Source organism: Homarus americanus, unplaced genomic scaffold (assembly GCF_018991925.1).
Source record: "Homarus americanus isolate GMGI-L3 unplaced genomic scaffold, GMGI_Hamer_2.0 scaffold50485, whole genome shotgun sequence".
NCBI lineage: Eukaryota > Metazoa > Arthropoda > Malacostraca > Decapoda > Nephropidae > Homarus > Homarus americanus.
Window position 1 is genome coordinate 1 of NW_024744013.1, and position 15,160 is coordinate 15,160.

Here is a 15,160-nt window from a genome sequence, read left to right on the forward strand (position 1 = left end):
ATAGTTCAGCTTTTTTTCAAGATGAAACACGAAATTTGCTGCATGCATTTGATTTATCTTAATATGATGGAACATACACTAACCCCTCCATAAATTTAACTATGAAATACTTACAGGTAATTCTGACATGGGGAGAAGTCACGAATTATCTGAGAGATAGAAACCTGACAAGAGAAATGGGCATAAAACAATGAAGATATGATGAAGCCACCATTGAAGAACATTCCAGGGATTAACAACTTAATATTCTTGATTAAAGCTAAACAATAAATGCCATCTTTGATTAAACCACATCACAAAAGTAATTTTTTTTTAAGAATGCCAGGCCACTGTTAACAATATTGGTATATACGTCAAGTGCTGTCATACTAAGAACCGCTCTCCAATAATTACCATTCCCAGTACAGTACAGTATGTGATCTCAGTATATGAGGACTAACATTAATCAAACCATTCATTTAATACAGTAATCTTTCACCACTGCCTCGTACAGTAAATATAAATACTGTACTGTACATACATTTCATAAATCTGCAATTATACCAGTACAGTTCTGATTGATTCAAGTCTGGTAATAAGGTTTATGAGTAAAAAAGGGTGCAATACTTGTACTATACTGTTTGTTGTTACCCATTGCAAAATTAAATTACACCTAAACCCCGACTTACGACGGGGTTAGGGACCCAAATCCAGGTCGTAAGTCCGATATAGATAAAAAAAAATAATAATAATTTTTTTTTTTTTTTTTTAATAAAAAATCTACAATGAAATACGGTACAGTAAAAGTAATGAATAATGATGAATGGATACAGTACAGTGAAAGTAATAAATAATAAGGAATGGATACAGTGTGACTGAGCACTTAACCTTTAATGTAGTCAGCTGAATGCACATGGGGCCCCCATAATTTTCTAATTATACATGGAGACTACATTAACTGGAAACGTTTCGGTATAGAAAATGCGTGTGTCATTTAAAAAAAAAAAAAATTTATTTTTTTTATTTTTTTATCTATATCTGAGGCGGTCGTAAGTCCCGACAGTTGTAAGTCCACGTAGTCGTAAGTCGGGGTCTAGGTGTATTGTACAGTGAAACCTCTATTTAACGGACAATGTAGAAAGGAGACTCCGCTATATAGAGGACCCGTTTTATGTGAATCCCACATCTAATGAACTACAGTATGTTAGATAGAGATAAAAGTCTCTTATATTGAGGATCCATTTGATATGAAACCCCATCTAACAGATTATATGGAGAGAGGAATCCATTATATGGAGGTTTCATTGTAAGAATGGACATCGAAAACTTGAAGAGTGTACAGTTGCTATCTACTGTACTTTACAAAGAATGCATTTAAGTAGGTAGAGTTCACTCAAAATAATAGGGTTTGGTAGTGGCAAAGTAGTCCCATGAAAAAGAAACATACTTTATTTAAAAAAATTCTATGTTTACTGCTATACAAGTGAGGAAGAAATTGTGGATGAACAGGAAGAACTAATCTAAGAACAAAGATGCACAAAGGAAATGCTTACCATACTACAAGTTTAATAACTAAAAGGAATTTCAAATTCTAGGTGCTGTACATGTGGATTTTGGCCATTAAGAGGGATGCACCAATATACAATACATACATAGAGTGACCATATATGAAGGATAGTATACTGTATATAAATACAGCCAGGTGATGCAAATACAGCACACTATCATTTCATAAGATATCAATGATTAAAGTAAAGTTAGTTTTTTGGGGGAAAGGGCCATTATATCTGCACATTTCAAAATGTAAGTAAACCCGAATAGCTTCTTTGCAAATAAAAATCAACACAACCTCCACAACCCATTACAACTCACGAACATTAAACATTTATTAGCTGTTTAATGGTGAAATAGTTCTGATAAACAATAAGCACCAATATACTGTAATTCCCTGTGAACCCATTAATTTCCCCTTTATAATATTACCACCTCCTAATTAACAATACCCTTACATTACAGTACTGTATGTTAGCCCAAGTAAATGCTCTCAGTACTGAAAAAATCAAACCTCCGAATATTTCATTGCTTTTTTCAACTCGGCACCTCTTGCAATCTCTAGGGCACGTTTTAAACTCCTGCGAGCGATAGTTCTTGTTGAACTCTCACCCTGTTAAAGGAACATTTGAGGCTTCTAGAAATGAATATATAATCGTAACAGTACAGTAATAAGTTCTTCATTAATGTTAAATAGTACATTTTATGTAATTTACACTATTATTCTATCTACATTTTGTAATTTTCTATTCTCTGCTCCTATACTGTATACATAGGGCATATCAAGGGAAACAGAAACCTCAAGAACAAAATGGTCATGCCAGAAACACTCGAAATACACAAAAACATAACACACATAATGAAGCCATTTACAAATTTCAATGATTACTATCAGAAACTCACCTCCTTTTGGGTCAGGACTGATTGAAAGCTAACAACCATGAGATATAGCAATCATATATTATTTGTAATATCTAAAAGGGAAGAAAAAAGGTAAATTGGAAACTCTTGTAAATGGTTGGTTAGCCTTATATCTTTAGACTAAGTGACAGTCCCTGTGCATATCAGATTGCACCCAAGAAAAATACAAACTCACCCAGAATGGTACCTTAAACACTTGAACATAAAAATCATGGCAGCCCTATGAATTGTCATGGAAAAGACTCATATTAAGTATGCCAACAGTCAGAAATGGCAACTTAAGACAGCTTGCTGAAAGGCCTATTCACATGACCCTGTTGGTGGTGGCAATAAATATCTTTAAACATTAATGACTTCTGGCAAGAGACAACGTCCTGTTCACTAGCATAGTCAATGGCTTTTCCTTCAATTACTGTAGTGTAAGTCTAATTTGCATTAGTAACTTACTCCCTGTACAAATGCACCTCAACCTATTATATTCATGTCAGGTTTAGTAATAATTTCTCAAATACTGTACTATATTTTCTAAAAGTTTACATATAACCAAGAGGAGCTTCTCACCTTTGCATGTCTAACTCGTGCATGTTGTGTTACATGAGCTGGGGAGTGTGTTACCTGAAAGATAAAATAGCCATTATATAAACAGAAATGGATATTTGCTTTATGTGGCCATCACAAATACAGGAGTCATGGACAAGCAATAAAATTACTCACAACTCACTGACTTATACTGGGAGGATTAAAAATATATATACAGTATAGTCTCGGCTTACGCGTTTGGTCATTTACGCGGCACCTTGCCAGACTGGCAATTTTTATTTACACGGTTCATTCCATCATTTATGCGGAAAGCAGCGCGGGCAGGGTGCACACAAGGTCACCCAGTCAACAAAACATTACCGAGTTCTTCACCCGCCACCCACCACGGCCAGCCCAAGTCAGTGATAGTGAGGATATGGACTTTGAGGGGTTTGACAAAGAGGCCCTGCAAGCCTCTGTGGTGGATTGTGATACAATTGATACAAGTGATACAGGTGAGGGCCAATTAATCTGCCCTCTGCCTCAGAACCAACCCCCCATCCTCGTGTGCCCAGCCATCTTTTCTACTAATGTAAGTGTTAAAAAACCTAATATTATTGATATTTCTTTTAAATATTAATTGTGTGTGCATACCATCATAAAATTAAGATGATATTTTTACTACAACATACTATTGTGTCAGAAAAAGTGTAGTTTGGGGGTCGGCCCAGTCTCTATTTCAATTAATCCCATATGTTCTGTTATTTCGTTTACACGTTTTACGCGGACCTCCACGGGTTCAATTGACCGCGCAAATGAAGACTATACTGAATACATTTTTTTTTTACCAGAGTAACGAACTCAACCACTTATAAACACACCTCACACTCCTCAGAAGTTAGCTCTTCAACCTCATTAAGGGTTTCTCCAATGTGATTCTGATATGCAGTTGCCAATTCTCGTACAGTACAGCCTGTTTTTGAGCTGAAATATGATAAATTGATTAAATAAACTAAAAAAAAATGCAAATGTAGAGATCAAAATGATACTGGCATGATGTCATCTCCACCCCCACCAGGAAAATAATAAAAGTATCCTAAAAACAAATGGCCCCACTTTACTGTAAACCTACTTTGTATAACAGGTTTTTTTAATTAAACAGAAACAGATTTGTTCACCACCACTGCAGAATTAGGCTATTTGTCCCTCCCTCCCTCCAGGACCATAACTTTAAAACTATGAAATATTGCATCTTAATGAAGCTTTACCACATTATGCATAAGTGGAATGAAATTTGTCAAATAATATTTTGTCCGTATCTTCAAGGATAAAATTAGGCATATTAATGAAGTGTTCATGTCCACCCTGAAACCTATGAACCAAAAAGGATATCAAGGTACATTAACACAATGTAGCAACTGCCAGGCAATACGTCATGGACCAAGTGGGGACTTAACCTTCAAGGTTACAGCAGTACCCTGGATACAGTACAGAAATCTGTCTGTATTCACTCCACAACTTCTTAACCAATGAAAATATCCCCATGACACACTGGTGCAACTTGCATCGCCAAAAGACAAAGTGTCATGCACAGTCCCGATTGAGGTCTAACTTATAAGGGAAAGTTCATCTTCAATATATAATAAACAACTTATATCCTTCTGTAACTCTTTAACTAATATGGAAATTATCTTGAAATATCAACACAATATACTCCACTACCAGACAATGTCAACTTTAAAGATCAACAATGTTTTTACAATTGTTGACTGATTACAACAAGATTATCAGAGAGAGATCACCTTTTCCCAATATCACTTTACTCCTGACTTCTTCACACCACTGACTGCTTAAGATCATGGGGAAACATGCTATACTGTCGAAAGTTTCAGAGCAATCACAAAGTTTGTTTATAAGTCTGATCTTCACCTTGATCTCTGGTTATGCCCCTGACTATAAAGGGAAGACTAAAAATTGGCATAAGGTATAAAAAATAAAGGCTTTACTAATGCATACTTTGGTAAAGTTTCAAAATAAAATACAGTTGGTCCTCACATTAAGCGGTCCCGCATTCCGCGTTTCACCGTTAACGCGGTGCCTTGCCAGAACCTAACATTCTTACATTCCGCGGTCGTGAACCCCATTACGCGGAGAGCGGCTGGCAAGCCGCGCCATTTTTGGATCCAAACCTCCCGCCATCCGCCATGTTGTGTAAGAGGCGCGAAAATGGTGCGCACAAGGTCGCCCAGTCATCAAAACATTACCGAGTTCTTTACCCGCCACCCACCACAACCGGCCCAAGTCAGTGATAGTGATAATTATAGTGAGGATATGGACTTATATGGACTTTGAGGGGTTTAACAAAGAGGCCCTGCAAGCCTCTGTGGTGGATAGTGATACAATTGATACCAGTGATACAGGTGAAGGCCAATAATCTGCCCTCTGCCTCGGAACCAACCCCCCATCCCCGTGTGCCCAGCCATCTTTTCTACTAATGTAAGTGTTAAAAAACCTAATATTATTGATATTTCTCTTAATTATTAATTGTGTGTGCATGCCATCATAAAGTTAAGATAATATTTTTACTACAACATAGTTGTGTGTCGTCAAAAAGTGGAGTTTGGGGATCGGCCTGGACTCCATTTCAATTAATCCCATATGTTATGTTGTTCACTTTACACGTTCCTCACTTTCCGCGGGACCCTCCGGGTTACATTAACCGCGTAATGTGAGGACCAACTGTACTGTGCATACTTTAGAGTTCTTAAATTTTGATAACAGTTGGAGAGATGGATAACTAAAATCTAGTCCTCATATTTTGCAAAGCAGCAGGGGACAAAAGAGTACATTTCATGAACATAGTAACTTTGACCTTAGTGAACCACTCAATCCTCCTCCCTCACTTTAACTTGTATACTGTTCCTTTAATGAAATAATTTTATTGTCTGTGGCCATTATCTGCACATTTTACAATCATTATACTGTATATTACTATTCTCCACCTATTACACCTCAAGAGCATCACTCACCCAGCAAATGTTCGTGGAGAATGTTTTACAGGGGTCATCGCGCGTGTCCCCTTCTGGCGTACAGTAGAAGACATTGGAGAGTCCTTGTCTGAATTTGGTGTACAGCAAGCACGCTTAAAACTAGTGTGTACTGGACTACCTGGAGTTACAACTTGGACAATTGACGACGATGGACAAGGGCTTAATAATAAAGCTGGCAACTGGCGCACCTTAGATCGATTATCCGGCGAACCGGCCCAATTTCTGTGTTCTGAGTAGATGTAGCAGCCATTACAGTATTCTCAGAGGTATAGGAGGTCGCTAATTGTGATGGCTTCATAGATGTTACTGATGGAACAGACCTAACAAGTGGTGATTTCTGTACAACCTGAGATGATTTGCCGTCTTTCTCATCTTCAGATTCAGTAAGAAATAAACATAGACCAAGTTTTTCTGAAGCCACAGATTCTTTTTCAGGTTGTTCTTCCATTTTCTTACACTTTGTCCTTGTAGATCTAGTAGGCTGATCTACACCTAACTCGTCAAACATTCGTTTCTTTGTTCTTGTTGTCCTTGGTTTTTGTGATTCATTGTCTACTGATTTATTAATGTCATTCTTGACTGGAGTGTCAGTTAAGGAAATTACCTCTATCACCTTTTTCTTTGTACGAGTAGAACGAGACATTGGGATTTCCTCAGATGGCTGTGCAACAGCTTTCTCATGGGTATTATACCCCTCCTCTACTGAAGACTGTGAATCATATTCCACATTTTCAAATTTGTTAGTCTGTTCTTTTGCCTTAGTCTTTGTGCGAGTCATTCTTGGTTTTGGAAAGTCCATGGGTGGTAACAACTGACCTTCTGATTCATCAATTGTATTGAGCAATGGTAAGACCTCCTTTTGCTTTGTACGAGTTAATCTTGGTTTGGGAATGGGATGAGGCTGATCTGCTGTGCTTACCATATTATCTGTTATATCTCCTCGTGTTGATAACTGCAATTCCTTTTGTTTTGTTCGAGTGGTTCGACCACTTGGTATTGGTTGTAACAAGTTTTTCTGTTTGCTCTGGCAAAATCCTAACTTCTTCAGGGGTTCTGGATTGAGAATTACACTCGTCATAATTCTCACATTTTGTACATGCATTTTCAGTACAATTATTGGGAAATAAAGGCTCTTCTTTTTCTTTGCCTTTACACATCTCATTCCCTGATCTCTGAACATCCAGTTCCTTTATTCTGGTGCTTTTGTTATCGTCGCTGTCTTCTAACCTGAGGTTAGAGTATGAACAAGTTGTTTCACTAATACAACCTACACCTTCCTCCTGATATGCATTTGTAACAGTAACTTGTGTTGTATCTTTTGAACTATCTACTTCTTGAGATGTGTGTAAATGAGATAATCTTTCAAGACTGACTTTAACACTTAGACATTTTACACCATCATTCTTCTTACTTGGTGTGTCTAGTGCTAAAGGATTAACAGCTGATTTACAAGGATCAACAGTTGATTCATATTCCATCTCTTCAAAATGAGACTCACAATTTTCCCCATGACCAGAGTCTGCTCCTTTTACTTCTTCTTTATAACTGAAAAAAAGGCATAAATCAGTAAATTACATAGACTACAGGTACATAAATATATATTTTCTGAAGTATTTTAACATCACATGGTTGGCCAAATTCCACAAGTTTACCACAGTACGTTAATATGGATATGGTAGTTACAAGATCTGTCACTTTAGAGTTCATATACCTGAGACAATTACTTTGCTTAAAACAGCTACCACTGAAAATGTTGCCTAGGCATTTTGCATATTCAATTTAGGCTCTGTCTGCCCTCTGATCTAAGCTAATCAAACAACTTTAACCCCACATCTACTCTCACCCACATGGCCACACCAATGGAGTTCCTATAAAACATTCACTTGAGTTATTATAAAATGGCAAGTAAGGTGTCAATGGTCCATAAATACCTGGAGCTGCTTTCAAAAGAGTCTCCCTTGAAAATAACCTGACATGTTCCTCTTGTCTTTTTTGTTGTCATAGGTACCCTTTTCATTTTCTCGTGAGCGAGCTGTCAGAAATAGTAAAATAATCCAAGTTATGGCTATAGAAAATACAGTATTATTCTTTGAAATTTATCACAAATTTACATTGCTAATATGCGTCAAGTGTACAGTATTATGTACCCAACATGATTACTAATAAGAAACTATTTATCATTTCTTCCTTACTAATGAGATACAAATTGCAGCGAGGAGAAAAATATGAAGGAACAAAATACAAAGCACTTGAATAATTGTTCCACATACAAAAACTTCATAGGAGGGATGTTAACAGAGAATACTTTCAAGACCAGTGTATTCAGCAACAGGAAATGGCTAAACAGAACAAACAAAAAAATCATTACAGTACAATTATTCCTGTAACAATTTGGATAATTACCCGAGATGCAGCTCTGCCCCTCCTTGGGGGTGTTTCAAGAGGGCTTTGATTATTGATGTTGCTTCCTGTGTTACAAGTGGACAACCTCTTGGATGATGAAAATACTTCATCTTCTGCGGGGATGCAGGTGGAATACAAGATGATAATAATAAAAACAGCAAACACTATGGAAAGACATACAGTACAGTACAGTATTCCAAGTTACATTCCTAGATCATGTTCATAAATAAATTTATTGGGAACCCAGAACCATGGGTAGTAGGCAGCTACCAAACATGGAGGTACTACCACCTGGGAAGATATTGGCAGCATAAGTATTGTCTAATGGTAGACTCTGCTGCCATATGGCACCACAAAAATTGTGACCAAGTCCCAGGTTGCTGAACTGACTTTCTGCCTCATTTACACACAATTGCAGGGTCTCAATTGTTTCTCTTACTTTGACAACACAGCATACATATATTGTTTCTCACTCTTGAACTTTTTTTCCTTTCTTTTTTCTATTGTCATTTATTATATCATCATTATAATCAGTATTACTGTACAGTATATCATACACATTTTTATTTTTTCTAATTTTTTATTATTATTATATTTTCGCCCCCAGGCCCTGATGTGGGTCATTGACCTGTGCCCTGGTGGGCTAATTCCCCCCCTTCTCCCAATAAATAAAAAATTCACAATAAAATATAAATAAAACCCATCCCTACCGGTACTTATAAAATCATAACAAATTATAGCCCGTAAATAATATGTGGAGTCATAATGCTGAACAAAGTACAGTACAGTATTCATTAGTACAGTATTGTACCTGGGAAAGTTCGTAAGTTGATCTGAATTTTTATTATGACTATACTGTAATGGGATCATATTTGTAAATATGAGTATAATCCCTTTATTTCAAACTAATGGGGGAGACGGGGGTTTGGAATGCCATAAATTTAAAAATAGGAGGGAAGGAGGGGATTTTACTACTTACTACAGTACTGTATTACATAAAATTTAAATACATGTACAGTCAGTTCTGCTATAACGCGATAGTTGTGTTCTTGTAAAACATCGTGTTATAGAAATTCGTGTAATAGAAATAACAGGGCTTATGGAGAAAATAGGGTTAGGTGCAGATTACTACTCGAAATCGAAAAAAATTTAGTAGTTAGCCTAACACAAAGGATAGCACAGTCTAAATAAATGTTACATTCATATCTAATAATGAAATCATACAGTAAATGTAACACTTTACCTTGAAAAAATATGAATATAACTTGATGGGGGAGAAGGGTGATTTTGAGGTTGATAACATCGAGCTTCTCTTCAAGTGTTATAGCCTTTCTTTTACGATCATCACCGGGAATGCGATCACCAGAACACTTCTTGGAGATATTCTTCTTTACCATATTCACAGTTAATGCCACAAAATTGGAGAAATAGTAAGCAAAATCGTGTTACAGCAAACAAGCGTTCGAGTTATACAAATATCGTTCCTCTATTCATAAATCGCGTTAGAGCCAATTCGCGTTGTCAAAACACGCGTTATAGCAGAACTCACTGTATCCCTCATCTTGAAAACCTAACGTTCGAGTAAAATTATTGCTAAATGTGGGATAACAGCAAAGCTGAAAAATACCCATAACATAATATATACTGTAGCTCACAAGTGGGGAACAGTTACACCCCCCCCCGGCCTGGTAGTGAGATCTAGGGGTACGGTAAGCAAGACATGGATCAAAATGCATGTAACAACTGTGGTGTTTATTGGTTTTATTGCTCAAGTTCTTAAATATTTTTCAGTTTGCCTGTTGTGCTTAGAGATTTATATTTTCCTCTGAATTTTCCTCATTTGAACTCATCATTAATTTGCAAAGCTAATAGGACTGGACTTGGATTGATCAACAACAGATTTTTACAGCAGCGTGTTAAGCGCCAACTGACTTTCTATTAGTGGCTGCACCGTGGCTGGAATTTTGGCCTTAATTTGGTTAGGTTCAAATCAGGATGATATAAATTGAACATAGGCAATTGGTTCAAAGTAGAAATTATCTGTTCATGCTTGAGAAAAGTTTGAATTAGGCAAAATCTGTATTAGCCGAGTTGGAAATAACAAGGTTCTACTGTACAGTACTGTACTTTCTATCTTGAATATTTTTTTCACTGAACCTACTGTATCAGTTTTTGAATTGTATAAATGTAAATTAAATAAACCATAATTTATTAAAAACCTGAGACAATTCCCAAGGATTCCCATAAAAAATCTCGCCTGCAATTGATGAGTGATGAGGTTTCTTCAGTCGAGATTTCTTTTTGCCCAGAGGGGTCTTGGGCAAGAGAGTTGGATCAGGGGAGGAAAACAACTGACGGGCATTAGCGGTTACCTCTTCTAAACACAAGAAATGTTCCTGAATAAAAGAAAAAGAAGAATCCATATATATATATATATATATATATATATATATATATATATATATATATATATATATATATATATATATATATATATATATATATATATATATATATTTGTGTGTGTAGTGAATCTCTCCTCTAAACAACTAGACAATGATACCTTGTGTGCCCTCGGCTATGGTTTAAGTTTTGATGGTTCTAACAAGGGAGTCGACAGTGTTGACATAGCAAGAGGATTTTGCAATTTGGAGAAATTCAGTAATTTGACAAGTGAAGAAGTGAACATGTGTAAAGGTTTTGTGTATGCATCTATGTCGAAGCCTTGTGTTCCAAACTGTCCAGAAAGATTCACCAAAGCAATCCAAGCCCTTAAGAAAAATAAGGATCTACATGTCACTAAAGCAGATAAAGCCAACACAGTAGTGATTTTAAACAAAGATGATTATATCTCTAAAATGAATAACCTTTTATGTGATACTACAACATATTCTAAACTCATAAATAATCCTCTCAACACAGTTAACACCCAGTTCAACAAAAAACTTAAGTCTCCATTGAGAGGCAAATCTACTCTCATTAAACATCTTGCTTCAACGTCCCCTCCACTGCCATACATGTACGGTGTAATCAAGACCCACAAGCCTAATAACTTAGCAAGACCCATCATTAGCTCAGTTGGGTCAATCTCTTATAAATATCTAAATGGTTAGTTTCTTTACTAAATCCCCTAGTTGGCAACATTTCTAACTAAAATATAAAGAATAATATGGATCTGGTTGATAAACTCAATAACTTACACATTAAGTATGATTTTAAACTGGTCAGTTTTGAGGTAACATCACTCTTTACAAAGGTCCCAGTTGATGATTTACTGGAGTTCCTCATAGATTCCGTGGATAATATTTCATTGCCTGTCTCGAAAGACGACTTCATCGAACTCATCAAATTATGTATTAAGGATTGTAAATTTGAATTCAATGGAGAATATTATGCTCAAAAATTTGGTATGGCAATGGGTAATCCACTCTCACCTGTATTAAGCAACCTATATATGGAATTCTTTGAAAAGAAACTATTAAGTAATATTTTACCACCCTCAGCAGTCTGGTTTAGATATGTTGATGATGTATTATGTCTCTGGCCATGTAATGAGGACCTAAAAGCTTTCCTGCCACAACTTAACAACTTAGCCCCCTCGATCAAATTCACTGTGGAATTAGAGCAAGACTGTAAATTGCCATTCCTAGACTGCCTGATACACAGAATAGGTAACACTTTTAAGTTCAGTATTTGTAGAAAACCAACTAATGTGTGTTCATACATTCATTATTATTCTGCCCACCATAATAAAGTCAAACAGTCAGTATTTTCAACAATGTTTTTACGTGCCTTGAGAATTTGCAGTCCGGAATTCATCGATGAGGAATACAAATATATATATAATATTGGCTCAAACCTTAAATACCCTAGATCTTTCATAGACAAATGCTTAAACATTACTAAGAAAACTTTTTATAGAACTGATCCCAAGCTCACCCATGACCATAAGAATATCTTAATATTACCATTTCACAAAAATTTCTCACACATTCCTGCACAGCTAAAAACCTGGAACGTCAATGTGGCATTTAAAAACTCATGCACTGTTAAACAAATGTTAATCAAGAACTCCCCCAACAACACAATTGGTTGCATTTATAAAGTTCCTTGCAAGGAATGTAATATGTTTTACTTAGGCCAGACAGGTAAAGATCTTGCAACTAGAATTAAACACCACAAATACAGTGTTAGGACAGGCCAGGAATCCAATGCTCTGTTTGTTCATTTGAGGGATAACAAGCATTGCATTGACTGGGATAATGCCTCCTCAATATTACCATGTAAGGCAATTGACAGTAGGAACATCATAGAATCTAGTCTTATTAAACATACCGAAGCATTCAACATGAATTTGAGTAACGGCATGTACAAGCTGGACAATTTTGTAATTAAGAAGATTTGTGATCAGGTGAGAAGGCCGGGTCACTTGACCATCTGACCTGACCACCAACCGTTGTGTGCTATTTAAAGATTAGTAGGGTCATTACATAATACCTGACCATTGTGGACCTGGTCTCACCCTCCTCTGTATATATACACCTTGATTTGTATTACTCTCTCTAGTCTGTACTCACCCCTGAAGATGTGAATTACACGAAAGCGCTTGGGAACTTCGTGTTTTCTTCTTTCCTTGTGGTTATCATATATACCTAGATCACGCACCTACAGTGATTTACTTGCATATATATATATATATATATATATATATATATATATACACTGCTCACCTGTTACATATATATATATATATATACTCTCTAATCAACACCTCAACCCGCCAGGATTCAAACCCACGGCCCACAAGCCTATGACTGTGACCGGGGAACGCTAACCGCTGGACCACCAGGATACTAAAAGCAGTCCTAGACTTTGTTATATTTCACACAAAGCCTGTTCAACGAGCTTATGGCGCCGTGAACCTCTAATGGGGACCACCCGTATCACTTAGGTGGTCAGAGTAACGTTTTACCAAATCCGGCTTCGAAACACGAGGATCCATATATATTTCATTAGCCCAATAAAGCACGCGGACTTCTACATACAATCAACACCTCAACCCACCAGGATTCGAACCCACGGCACACAAGCCTATGACTGTGACCGGGGAACGCTAACCACTGGACCACCAGGATACTAAAAGCAGTATATGTGTATATATATGTATATATATATATATATATATATATATATATATATATATATATATATATATATATATATATATATATATATATATATATATATTTATATATATTTCATGTAAATCCACAATGAAAACGTGGATAAGAAAAATCTTGATAAAATCACACGGGAAGATGGAAACAACGGAGTACCTTAGCTTTCGTCTTTATTCAAGACATCTTCAGAGGCAACTGGATTACATGGACAGAGAGAGGCTTAAATATACAGGGTGACCTAAAAAACATGAGGTCAGGTCAAAATGATGACATCCACTAATCCCCACACCAACACACACGTAGAGGAGCTTAAGAGAAGGGAGGTGACGTGACTAGCCAAGTCAGGTCAGAAAAAAGGGACCCAAAATAACTATCATACATCTAGATCAAAGGTTTTCAAAGCATTTTTAACCTTGGGCCACTGACAAATAAATTTATGTAACATATTATCAGTTTTGAACTGACCATCACTAAGGTTTATTGATTTTAATTCCTTAATCAAACTAGCTTCAACAAGAAGTCTTTCTGTGACACAAGATGATTTGAATACTTCTAAGCTTTTTTCCCAAGCAATGGGGTGATTATTATTCCTAACATGAACAACCAAGGCACTGCTTTCAGATGCAGTTCTGATATTATACTTATGTTGTTTGATTCTGAGCTGCAGTGTTTTTCCTGTCTGACCTACATAATTACAATTACATTTGCTACATGGAATACAATAAACACTTCCATTTACATTCAAACTTGGGCTATTCCTTATTAACATATTGGTAATGGTTGAGTCAACCATATGTGGCATTGTGAGCCGAGGTAGAGGAGAGTTGATGACCCCAACCGATCGTCACGTCGTTAGTTGGGCACCTAGACAGCTGGGTTCACTCCAACTCTCACCATACTCAACAGGTGGCTCAAACCCAGGTCAGTGGACGGTCATACAGCTCGCTTTACCACTCGTGTCTCATACCGCCAGTGGACGTTATCATACAGCGTGGGGTCTACAGAACCTTTTTAATACTGATGTTAAATAAACGAAGGAACCAGGTCACGCGATCCGTCTCTCCTGGGTACAGCACAGTGGTGGTCCTTGACCTGTCTCACCGCCCCCCGGCCACCTTGCTCCCTGGTTCACTCTTTCCGGGAGTGACTTATTTACCAGACGATTAAACTTAATTAGGAAGTAAGCAACATTTTCAGACTGGGAAACGATCTATAATTATTTTCAATTTAATAACTGATATTTAATTTCATGATTCGCGTCCCTATTAACTCTGTAAATTACATTTAATATCGTATAGGCCTAGTTCCACAACCTCTCTCTACATGAGGGGAGCGCGGTCTTCCCTCAGACGACCTTGAACTCAGCATCGCCAATGGCGCGGCGTTTGAAATTACTCTGAAATTTCTGAATATTACATATATATATATATATATATATATATATATATATATATATATATATATATATATATATATATATATATATATATATACATATATATATACCAGCTGGATTCGGTAAAATGCTACTGACACCACATACGAGGCATGGGCAGT

The 15,160-nt window shown here is 36.6% G+C and overlaps 1 protein-coding gene across 1 annotated transcript; it reads right to left on the reverse strand.

Moving 5' to 3' along the window:
- Nucleotides 1-6,485: 6,485 nt before the first annotated feature.
- LOC121877591 lies at nt 6,486-10,757 on the reverse strand. Its single transcript, XM_042383385.1, has 4 exons — nt 10,643-10,757; nt 8,424-8,536; nt 7,952-8,052; nt 6,486-7,565 (listed from the first exon to the last, which is right to left on the reverse strand). The coding sequence occupies exons 3-4, from the start codon at nt 8,035-8,037 to the stop codon at nt 6,944-6,946; spliced, it is 708 nt and encodes a 235-aa protein (XP_042239319.1). The 5' UTR covers nt 8,038-8,052; nt 8,424-8,536; nt 10,643-10,757; the 3' UTR covers nt 6,486-6,943.
- Between the last annotated feature and the right edge of the window lie 4,403 nt (nt 10,758-15,160).